Raw genomic sequence first — 12,467 nt, forward strand, 5'->3', positions numbered from 1 at the left:
ACTCAAACAACAGTGACTGAAGGAGGGGTCTGTCCCCCAGATAAAGCTCCTTTCCCCAGACCTAAAGCTGAGCCTCAAACTGACTTGAACTTGGCCCCAACCTGATCCTTAATCCTGACCCCAGGCCAAGCCCCACTCTGCTCCTATTTGTGCCAGGACCCGGGAGAGCGGCGGGAGCTGCCGTGGAGGCAGAGGTGCCCGCGGGCCTGGAAAGAAGAGCTCTCACCAGGGACGTCTCGCAGAGCAGCTTGCTCCCGCGCACCAGGTTCCCGATGGTGATGTGGAAGTAGGTGTTGCCACTGCTCCAGTTGGAAATCTTGGTGAAGGGATGAGTAGTCAAGATGTCCTGGGGGAGCAGAAAGTCTGAAGCTGCACAGCCCGCACCCTCTGGCCTCGCTCTCCGCAGCTCCAGCCCACAGACACCACCCACAGGAAGGGCCTTGGGCCCTTGGAAAGAAGCAGAAGGGTAAAGGCCAGCTCTGCAACGGCAGTGGAGCTGCTGCGGGAGGCAGGTGCCCCTGGCCCCGCCATGCCTTGCTTGGGACCAGTGGGCGGGACACCCAAGGAAGTCCAGGAGACTGTGGGGCATGTGGCACTGGAAATGTTGGAGGCCTAAAAGAACAGAAACTGTGGTCCTGGGTGAGATGGCTCAGGGAAAGTTTGAGGAAAGAGACAAGAAGACAGAACAGAACCCTGGGAACATGGGGTTTATGGGCTGGGTCAAGAGAAAACCCCTGGAAGGGTCTGAGAGGAAAGACCAAGAGAGAGAGGAGAAAAGTCAGGAAAGTGGGGACTTGAAGCCAAGGGGAAGGTGGTGGTCACTGGTACCTATCACCACTGGGCCAGCTGTAATCCTCCTGTGCACATAGTAGGTCTGTGTGCCCTGGCGCCCTTGATGAGGACTGCTCTGGCCCATAAATATGAGCATTAGTTACCCCAGCACAGCCTGCCATCCCGACCAAGATGTCAGACAGCATTTAGGAAGGAGAGAGTGGGTGGCAGCACCAATGATGCTGAAAGGCCAAGTATTAAAATGAGTTCTCTGGATTTAGTAACAAGGTGTTTGTTAGAACTCTAGAAGAGCCATTTTATGGAGCACATGAGTTAGAAAGTAGAGCAAACACAGCCTCTCAAGATGTGCGGCCACGCCTGACTGGTAGTGGCGCAGTGGATGGAGCGTTGACCTGGGACATTGAGGTCCCAGGTTTGAAACCCCAAGATCGCCAGCTTAGGCACTGGCTTACCAGCTTGAGAGCAGAGTCACTGGCTGAGTGAAGGGTCATGGACATGATCCCATGGCCGCTGGCTTGAGCCCAAGGTCACTGGCTCGGCTGGTACCCCGCCCCCCAGTCGAGGCACATATGAGAAGCAATCAGTGAACAACTAAAGTGCTGCAACTATGAGTTGATGCTTCTCATCTCTCTCCCGGTCTGTCTCGCAAAAAGTAAAAATAAAAAAATTTAAAAAGATGTGTGGCCAAGAGGGCAGACGAAGGGAGGATGGTGGCTGGCAGGGGCTTTTGTCATGGGGCATCCTGCCCCTGCCTGCTCTTCCCTGTCACTGCTCACCTTGGTTCTGGGATCGATGAGGCTGACCCCATACTTGTTGATGGCAATTAAGAGGATCTCCGGGAAGTTTGGCTCCGTAGTTTGCTAGTAAAGAAAGCCAAAAACCATCAGATGGGGCACCCAGAGCAGGCAAAGCTATGTGCATTTGGGGCAAGAATGAAGACAGCCCAGCTATGATTAAGTCAACCTCTTCTGCTAACTGGGTGCCGGGGATACAGCAATGCGGGCAGCCCTGCCATGATCTCACGGTTTCCCCCTCCGTCGGGCCCTCAGTGCTACCCAAAATCCCTCAATGGGTCTGCAGACTACCCCCTTTTCCTCTCTCCTCAGCACAGCTTCATCCTTCTCTTCTGCATTTCCAGGAGTCTCTGCTATCTCCTCTCTCAGCCCAAATGTCTCTCATCTTTAAAAATCCTCCTTGAACCTTGCACCTGCCTCTAGCGACGTATCTACCTCTCTGGTCCTTCCACAGCCAGGCTTCTCTGAAGGCCTCCATGCTAGGTGTGGAACAAGCCATCCGAACCTATCCCTTTACCCTCTCATGCCAACCTCTTCACCATTCTCCTGCCTCTGGTCATGTGCCTGAGATCCACCCCTCACCCTGCAGTCAGAGTAGACTTACTTCTAGCCCCATCATTCTTGTTCAGAGCCCTCCCAGGCTGGCCATCGCCTGCGGGGAAGACTCCTCACCTGCTGGCCAACCTGCCTCCCACCGCAGTCTGCTCACCTCACACCCTATGCCCATCCACACTTAATTAACCTCTTGTTCTTTTTGCCCAAGCCTGAGCTCTCACACCTCTGGGTCTTGCTCAGGCTAGCTGCCAGGATCATTCTCCCCAGGGTCTCCCTGGAAAGTTCAGGTGTTGCCTACTCCAGGAAGCCTCCTCAGATTTTACAGTCTGGGTAGGCCTCCCTGGCTCTGCCACCTTGACAAGAGCTCCCCACAGACTACCCTCTGTGATTCTGGCCTGTTTACAGATCCACTGCCGCTGCCTGGCTGACCATTGGTTTCTCTGTCCCAGGACTGAGTCCAGGCTCAGCACTCCCCTGAGGCAAGGCGGCGGGCATGTCCCCCTTTCCTGGCAAGGGCAGGTGGCAAGGTCGTCCGTGTTCCCCACAGTCCTGGGAGGAGTTTCTGAGCCTTCTCATCCCCCCTCCTTACCTCCTTCCTCCACCCTGAGAAGCTGCCCACAGCGTACCTTCACCTCAAAAAAGGCTGAGCCAAAGGTGGGCCACTTGAAAATGAGCTTCAGGAAGGCTAGCTTGGCCTCCTCCTTGGACTTCCCTGCATGCTTGTTGAAGTAGGCGACGATGGACTGCAGGGAGAGGGAGGGTCAGAGTCCTCTCCCCGCCCCTCCTGCCCCTGTCAGCGGCTGTCCTGGGCCTCGGAGGGCCAGGCATAGTATGGTGGTCCTGCAGGCCATAATGGGCTACCCTCCTTATCCCAGTTAATGGATTCCTGCCCTCCCCCAAGCAAGCAGGCCAACAAGTATCAAGTAAAGTCAGGAGACCACGGTCACCATGGAAACCACGATGGAAAATTACAGCAAAGTGGCCAGCTGAATTCTTCGCCTTAAAGACTAGATACTAAAGCAGGCGGAGAGGGACTGAGAGGGTGAACCTATCACACACAGGGCCATAGGAGACATGTCCCTGGGCTGTCAGCCAGCACCTGCCCCCCTTACCCCTGGGGTGCCCAGAAACCCATTGTGAGGGACCCTATTTCCGCTGCCCCCACCATGCTCACCCGCTTCCAGTCATCAGGTGCGACCTGCCGGATGAGGTCCTGGGGCACCAGCTCCCGGAGCAGCTTCGGGATGCTGGGGAAGTAGGACTTGTCCTCCTCGAACTTGACCCTGTAGATCAGTGCTCCCAACTGCAGCACCTCCTCCCGTGTGCACTTGTGGTAGCCTCGGAGATACTTGGGCAACTCCTGCCAGAGACGGAGCAGGTCACAGGAGGGAGGGACTTGGAGGAAGTGGACTCCTTCCCTACCACCCTGAGGCCAGGCCTGCTGCCTTGCCCCACAGCAAGGCCCAGCCGCTTCTCCAGCCTCAGCTGACACTGCTCCTCAGGGACAGTTCAGGAAAAGAGCAATTATGCCCACACAGATTAAGCACGTTGCAGTTTAAAGACAGAGCTGTATATGAATACTATGTCACTTCCCCTCATAACAGTCCAGCAAAGTGAACAGCAGCTCTTCGAAAATGAAGAAACTTAGAGTGACCAGACCAGCTGGTGGACCTGAGACCATTCTGCACCCCCGCATCCCAGGCCTGTTCTCTGTTGGGAAAAGCCCCCCAGGATGGCCTTCTTCCACTGTGGTCCCTGGAGACGGGTTGGTTTTAGCAGCAGCACCAGCCCATCCCCCACCTTGAACTTTTAGACCCAGAACCGGAGTAACTAAGAATGAGGAGTTCCTCTGGCAACTCAAAGCAAAGATGAAGCCCCTAAAGGGTTTTTTACAGCTGTCTTATTTGAAGCACAGGGATCCTGAGGCTGGCTTGAGGACATACTACAAGTCAGAAACCTGAGGCAGTTATTATCCACCCACCTTTTCATCTACTCACACATGCCTACCTACCACCTATCCGCCCGCCTATACCCATTCATCCATCTATTAACCCAGCCATATGGGTCTACTCACTCACATCCATTTCCCACCCATTGCCCCATTTGTTCACACATCCACCCACCTACCCTCCTGCCCACTTACCCATTCACCTGCCCACCCACCAATATTGAACCCATAAATTCATTTACCGCCCTTCTCCCATCCATTCATGGAGTCACTGATTCACATATTTACCCATCCATCAAGCCAACAAATATTTATTGAGCATCTACTATGAGCCAAGCCCTTTAAGCAACAACATATACCCCCCCTTACTCCTGTAGTCAAGGCAAGAACAGACATTAATCATTACAGTGAATCAATGGACAATTCCTATCTTTGAAGGAATTGTTCTCAGTGCTATAAGAACATAAAATGAGGTGACCTGATATAGTCTTGAGGAAGGGGTTAGACTTCCCTTAAGATGACTGGTGAAAAACAGTCTGAAGGGTCCTCAATAAATTAAATATAAAACTGCCTTATGACCCAGCAATTTTACTTCTGGGTATATATCCAAAGAAACCCAAAACACTAATTTGAAAATATATGCACCCTTATGTTCACTGTGGTGTTATTTACAATAGCCAAGCTATGGAAGCAACATAAAAATCCATTGGATTTTTAAAAATGGATTTTTAAAAGCTGTGAGATACACACACACACACACACACACACACACACACACACACACACACAGCAGAATATTACTCAGTTACAAAAAAAGAATGAAATCTTACCACCCATGACAACATGGATGGGCTAAGAGGGCATTATGCTAAGTGAAATAAATCAGTCAGAAAAAGACAAATACCACATGGTTTCACTCATATGTGAAATCTAATAAACACTATAAATGAACAAACAAAACAGAAAAGTCTCATAGTTATAGAGAAGAGCCTGATAGTTTCCAGAGAGGGGAGGTTTGGGAACTGAGTAAAAAAGGTAAAAGGATTAAGGAGAACAAATTGGTAGTTACAAAATAGTCACAAAGATGTAAAGTACAGAATAGAGAATATAGTAATACTGTAATAACTGTGTGTGGTGTCAGGTGGCTGCTGGAAATATCAGAGGGAACACTTTGTAAAGTATAAGTATCTAGGCACTATGCTGTACATCTGAAACTAAACAAAATAATATTGAATGTAACTGTAATAGGAAAAAACAAGAAAAGATATTTGAATTCACATCTAAATGCTCAGTAGGTAAAGAGGGAAAGAGCTGAGACAACCTGTCAAAAGTGAACTTGAGCATATCTGACAATGCTGACTACAAGACAACAAAGGTAATCAGAGACAAAGACAGTCTTTTCATAATGATAAAAGGAACATTGTATCAAGAAGACATAACACTTCTTAATATATATGCACTGAAACATATATGTAAGACATCTACTAACTCATCTAAAAATAGAAAAAGACAAAAACACAATCATACATGGAGCTCTCAACACACCATTGATGGTTCTAGATCGTTCAACCAAATAGAAAATCAATAAAGACCTTAAATGAAGCACTCAATGAAGGTCAATCAATATTGACCTTAAATGAAGCACTAGAACAAATGGACATAATAGACACCTACAGGACATTTCATCCCAGATCCTCAGAATATACATTTTTCTCCAGTGTACATGGAATAGACCATATGTTGGATCACAAAACTAACATCAAGAAATTCAGATACATTGAAATTATACTAAGCACATTCTCTGACCATAAGGCTTTGGAATCAGAATTTAATTTCGAGAAAGAAGTAAAGAAACCCACAAAAATGTGGAAATTAAACAGCATACTCCTAAAAAATGACTGGGTCAAAGAAGAAATAAAAGCAGAGATCAAAAGATATATACAGACAAAAATGACAACATAAAATTTCTGGAATGCAGCAAAAGCAATAATAAGAGAGAAGTTCATGGCCCTGGCCGGTTGGCTCAGTGGTAGAGCATCAGCTTGGTGTGCAGGAGTCCTGGGTTCGATTCCCGGCCAGGACACACAGGAGAAGCACCAACTGCTTCTCCACCCCTCCCCCTCTTCTTCCTCTCTATCTCTTCCCCTCCCGCAGCCAGGGCTCCATTGGAGCAAGGTTGGCCCGGGCGCTGAGGATGGCTCTATGGCCTCTGCCTCAGGCGCTAGAATGGCTCTGGTTGCAACAGAGCGACGCCCCAGATGGGCAGAGCATTGCCCCCTGGTGGGAATGCCAGGTGGATCCCGGTCAAGCGCATGCAGGAATCTGTCTGACTGCCTCCCCGTTTCCAACTTCAGAAAAATACAAAAAAAAGAGAGAGAAGTTCATATCACTACAGGCTTATATCAAGAAACTAGAGAGATGGCCCGGGCACTGGGGATGGCTCCTTGGCCTCTGCCCCAGGCGCTAGAGTAGCTCTGGTCGCGGCAGAGCGATGCCCCGGAGGGGCAGAGCATCGCCCCCTGGTGGGCAGAGCGTCGCCCCTGGTGGGCGTGCCGGGTGGATCCCGGTCGGGCGCATGCGGGAGTCTGTCTGTCTCTCCCCGTTTCCAGCTTCAGAAAAATACAAATAAATAAATAAATAAATAAATAAATAAATAAATAAAACAAGAGAGAGCCCAAGTAAACAATTTAACATCACATCTTAAGGAACTAGAAAAAGAAGAACAAAGGGAACCCAAAACCAGCAGAAGAAAGAAAATAGTAAAAATTATGACAGAACTAAATGAAATAAAAACAAAAAACTATAAAAATTAATACACAAAGAACTGGTTCTTTGAAAAGATCAATAAAATTGACAACCCCCCGGCAAGACTCTCTAAGGAAAAAAGAGAAAAACTCATATAAACAAAATCTGAAATGAAAGAAATTACCACAGATATTGTAGATATACAAAAGATCATTGTAGAATACTATAAAAAAAAACTATATGCCACCAAATTCAACAGTATAGAAGAAATGGATAAATTCCTAAAACTATACAATCTTCCTAGACTGAGTCACAAAGAAATGGAAAGCCTAAATGGATCCATAAACAGGGAGGAAATAGAAACAACTATCAAAATCCTCCCCAAAAATAAAAGTCCAGGACCAGACAGCTACACTAGTGAATTCTACCAAACATTCACAGAAGGTCTGGTTCTTATCCTTCTAAAGTCTTTCAAAAAAATCGAAGAAGCAATACTTCCAAACACATTTTATGAAGCTAACATAACCCACATATCAAATCCTGGCAAGGACAATACAAAAAAAGAAAACTACAGACCAATATTTGTAATGAATACAGATGCAAAAATCCTAAACAAAATGCTAACAAATTGAATACAACAACACATTTAAAAAAATAACACATCACAATCAAGTGGGATTTATCCCAGGAGCACAAGAATGGTTCAACATAGGTAAATTAATTAACATAATACACTATATCAACAAAACAGAGAACAAAATTCATATGATTCCATCAATAGATGCAGAGAAGGCATTCGATAAGATACAATATTTTTTATGTCTAAAACACTCAATAAAATGAGTATATAAGAAAAATACCTCAACATAATAAAGGCCATATATGACAAACCATCAGCTAATATCATACTAAATGGTAAAAAAACTGAAAGCTTTTTCTCTAAAATCAGGAACAAGACTCTGCCCACTCTCTCCATTCCAGAGCAATCAGACAAGAGAAAGAAATAAAAAGTATTTATATTGGAAAAGAAGAAGTAAAGGTTTCACTTTTTGCAGATGACATGATCCTGTATATAGAAAACCCCAAAGACTCTACAGAAAGACTATTAGAAACAATAGACCAATATACAGTAAGGTCACAGGATACAAAATTTAATATACAGAAGTCTATTGCCTTCATATATGCCAACAATGAAACTTCGGAAAATGAACTAAAAAAATAATCCCTTTTACAGTTGCAACAAAAAAATAAAATACCTAGGAATAAACATAACAATGAATGTAAAGGAACTATATACTGAAAACTACAAAGTATTATTAAAAGAAATCAAAAAAGTCACAGTGAAATGGAAAAATATCCCATGTTCATGGATAAGAAGAATAAATATCGTTAAAATGACCATATTACCCAAAGCAATATACAAATTTAGTGCAATTGTCATCAAAATCCCAATGTCATTTTTTAATGAAATGGAACAAAAAATCACCAGGTTTTCATGGAACCATAAAAAAAATTGAATAACCAAAGCAATCCTGAGAAATAAAGCCAGAGACATTACAATACCTGACTTCAAATTATACTACAGAGCCACGATAATCAAAACAGCATGGTATTGGCAGAAAAATAGACACACAGACCAATGAAACAGAATTGAGAGCCCAGAAATAAAACTACATATGTATGGGCAAATCATCTTTGAAAAGGAGCCAAAAACATACAATGGAGAAAAGAAAGCCTCTTCAATAAATGGTGCTGGGAAAATTGGAAAGACATATGCAAAAGAATGAAACTTGACTACAGTTTGTCCCCTTGCACAAAAATTAATTCAAAATGGATCAAAGACCTAAATATAAGATCTGAAACAATAAATTACATAAAAGAAAACATAGGTACTAAACTCATGGACCTTGGCCGTAGAGAACATTTTATGAATTTGATTCCAAAGGCAAGGGAAATAAAGGCAATAATAAATGAATAGGACTATATCAAACTAAGAAGCTTCTGCACAGTGAAAGAACCTGCAACAAAACAAATAGGCAGCCAACTAAATGGGAGATGATATTTGCAAACAACAGGTCCGATGAGGGGTTAATATCCAAAATATGTAAAGAACTCACAAAACTCAGCAACAAACAAGCAAATAATCCAATCAAAATAGGGAAAGGACATAAACAGATGCTTCTCCCAAGAAGAAATACAAATGGCCAACACATATATGAAAAAATGCTCATATTTACTAGCTATTAGAGAAATGCAAATCAAAACTGCAATGAGATACCATTTTATTCCTGTTAGGTTGGCTATTATCAACAAGACAGGTAATAACAAGTGTTACAGAGGCTGTGGAGAAAAGGAACCCTCATTCACTGCTGATGGGAATATAAATTAGTACAACCATTATGAAAAAAGTATGGTGGTTCCTCAAAACAAGAATAGAATTACTGTATGACCCAGCAATCCCTCTACTGGGTATATACCCCCAAAACTCTAAAACATAGGTACGTAAAGACATATGCACCCCCATGTTCATCGCAGCATTATTTCTAGTGGCCAAGACATGGAAACACTCAAAGTATCCTTTGATAGAGGATTGAATAAAGATGTGGTACATATATACAATGGAATACTACTCAGCTATAAGAAATGATAACATAGTATCATTTACAACAACATGGATGGACCTTGATAGCATTATATACTGAGTAAAATAAGTAAATCAGAAAAAAACTAAAAACTGTATGATTCCACAATAGGTGGGATACAATAATTGAGACTCATGGAGATAGATAAGAGTGCAGTGGTTACCAGGGGGAGGGGGGATGTTATGGGGGGTTGGGGGAAGGGTATAAAGAAGGACAAATATAAGGTGACAGAGGATGATTTGACTTTGGGTGATGGGTATACAACCTAATCGACTTCAAATGATGTGAAGATGCTTACCTGAAATCTATGTACTCTTGTTGATTAATGTCACCCTGTTAAATTTAATTTTCTAAGTTAAAAAAAAAAGTAAACTAGTGAATTGAAAAATGTAGCTGGAGGGAACTGAGCAAAGGGGTGCTGGGTACAAGTCAAAGCAGCAGAGTAGGTAGGGCACCCCATACAGGGCCAGCTAGGATTTGGAGTTCTACCCTGAGAGTAATGGGAAGCCACTGAGAGGATCTGGAAAGTATGACCACCCTGTGGAGAACAGATTGAACGGAGACAAAGACAGACGGGGAAATTAGAGAAAAGGTTACCAGCTTCACACAGAGGAGAGAAGATGGTGGACTGACCCAAGCTGGTAGAGGTGATGGATAGGTGTGTATAGATTTTAGATATATTCATGACGTAAAGCCAAGTGAATGATTTGGGAGGTAGGAAGTGAGGGCGAGGAAGATGTTAAGGCTGACTTGCGTTTCCATTTCGTGGAAACTGGTAGTTGCCAGTGCCATTCACTAAATGGGAAGGGCTGGGGAGGCTCTAGGGAGAGGCAGAGCCCAGATTTGAAGGACAGCCCTTCGGACTCCAGGACAAGGTCCTCCCACCACGATAGCTTGATCCTGCCTCCCCTGCTCTTCCCTGCATCCTGGTCTGTCTCTCACACAGAATGGTAAACCCGCTAGCCCAGAAGAGATCACTGAGTCTGCAGTAAGGAAGTCCTGGAATCAAACCCCAGTTCCATCATGTGATCTCTCTGTGTCTGTTTCTCCCTCTTTAAAATGGGAACAACATGGCTACTTCTTGGGGTCTGTCTGGAGGACAGAATGAGTAAAAATTATAATAGAAGCTCATCATGTGAGCCTACAGACTTGTGCCCGTGCTAGAAAACATTTACATTTCACACCAAGGCCTTGGATGCGCTCGAATTCAGAAGATAACCCCTCACCAAGGGAAGGGCCTGGGAAGGTGGGGTTTGAAAGCTGAAAAGAAGCTACCAACCCCTGAGGGTTGGAGGGTTGGGAAAGAGAAGGATCTGAGGTTGAGGCTGGGCCACCCCCCAGGGGTTGGGAGACTCCCAATAGGGATCTCTTCACGGCTGTGCTGTTACAGATCCCCCCCCCCCAGGCAAGGACAGCAGGTCTGTGCTTTTTCAAAGGACACAGGGCCGCAGCACATGGAGGCAACAGCAGAGAGGCCCTGGCTCACCTGGTAATAGTGAAAGATGGAATCAGCCATGGGGTCCTTCCCCGGCACTGTGGTGGTCCACAGCTTCTTCATGAAGAATACCTGGTAGGTGAGCGAGGGCAGGATTCCTGTGGTAGAGGGCAGCCAGTCTGTCACCCAGAGGGTCCCAGTACAAAGGTGCCCAGCACCAGCCCCGGAGGAGGCCCTAGCTCAGGGCCCACCCAGGTGGGCCTCATGGTATGGCGCTGAGCCAGCACTCCTGCCCTGTGTCAAACGATCCCGGGACCCAGCCTCAAGTTACCATCTTTGACGGGCCGCGCTTTCTTTATCCAGTCTGTCAGGTGTCGAACAAAGTCGAAGAAGAAGTCATTCTCAGGCACGCTGATGACCTAAGGACATGGAGGTTCTAGTCCATTCGTTTTAGTCTGAGCAAGCCTGAGTTTTCTAACTTTCCCACCCAAGGATTTCTTGGTGCCCCTTCTCCAGAAAGATGCCCTCTGGCAGCCAGAGGGGTGTCCACATATTAGCTTCACCCTGTTCTGCCAGGGCCTGTGGAGTGTCTCTCGAGCACAGGCTGCCCAGAGTGACTGTCATCCCATGCTGTCATTTAGCAGAGACCTACTGAACACTGCCCCAGGCCCTGGGGGAAAGGCTGAGAATGAGGCGCAGTTCCTGCCTTGGACATTTTCTGAAATCCGTGTTCTGCTCCTCCTATAAGCCCTAAGCAGCCCTGAGGCCAGGACCTCACTGAGATCAGCTCTGGGTCCCCAGTGTGCGGCACAGGGAACGGGGAGCGAACAGCTGCGGGAGCACCTGAGCTGGCCGGGAAGCCTGCCCACGGCGAGGGGCTTGAACACCAGACAGAGGAGTGGGGAGGGCAATGCAGGAGGGTGTTGGGGCCCGAGTCCCCTCTCTGTGACCTTGGATAAATTCCGTAATCTTTCTAAGCCCCGGTTTTGTGATCTATGAGGAGGCTATGAGGTGGCCATAACCTTCCCTTCAAGGATTATTTCACAGGCTAATTGGCCTCAGCATGGCAGCTGAGGGCCCAGTGGATTCAAACCTGGGAAGTCCCTGTGTGGGTGGCAGGGGAGGAGCCTGCTGTGAGGCCGTGCTGTACCTGCCCCCGAGGAGAGATTTCAGGGCTGCTACACAGACTGGGCATTCCAGAGACGTGAGGAAACAGGCACAGTGGGCAGCCACACACAAGTGCTCTCTCCCTCCCTCCTTTGTCTCGCTCCACTCCCACTCCCACCCCATGAGCTGCTATGGCTCCAGCAAACTTCCCAACAGAGAGACTAAGAGCAAGCGATGCTCACTACCCACCTTGTCTGCAATTTTGACAAAGAGGCTAAATCCCTCGGAGGACTTGAGGAGCAGCCGGGCTGCGATGTTCTGGCAGAAGTCCTTGGCCTTGGTGCTGGACTCCACCTCAAAGGCCTGGGGGTGGGGGTGGGGTGGGGGCTCTCGTGGCTCTGGCAAAGGTCCTTGCGCCCCTCTGGCTGTGCCTCCAACTAGACTGACCC

At 46.6% G+C, this 12,467-nt stretch overlaps 1 protein-coding gene across 1 annotated transcript in view; it reads right to left on the reverse strand.

Annotated features, from left to right (window-relative positions):
* MYO7A (myosin VIIA) overlaps positions 1 to 12,467 on the reverse strand; it is a 95,375-nt gene that overhangs the window by 2,943 nt on the left and 79,965 nt on the right. Inside the window, exons 41-47 of the mRNA XM_066249646.1 lie at positions 12,268 to 12,381; positions 11,243 to 11,330; positions 10,963 to 11,069; positions 3,316 to 3,501; positions 2,768 to 2,884; positions 1,569 to 1,652; positions 227 to 346 (exon numbers count right to left, since the gene is read on the reverse strand). Coding sequence (XP_066105743.1) covers positions 227 to 346; positions 1,569 to 1,652; positions 2,768 to 2,884; positions 3,316 to 3,501; positions 10,963 to 11,069; positions 11,243 to 11,330; positions 12,268 to 12,381 — 816 coding nt within the window. The remainder of the gene's footprint in view (positions 1 to 226; positions 347 to 1,568; positions 1,653 to 2,767; positions 2,885 to 3,315; positions 3,502 to 10,962; positions 11,070 to 11,242; positions 11,331 to 12,267; positions 12,382 to 12,467) is intronic.

Source organism: Saccopteryx bilineata, chromosome 1 (assembly GCF_036850765.1).
Source record: "Saccopteryx bilineata isolate mSacBil1 chromosome 1, mSacBil1_pri_phased_curated, whole genome shotgun sequence".
NCBI classification, from domain to species: Eukaryota; Metazoa; Chordata; class Mammalia; order Chiroptera; family Emballonuridae; genus Saccopteryx; species Saccopteryx bilineata.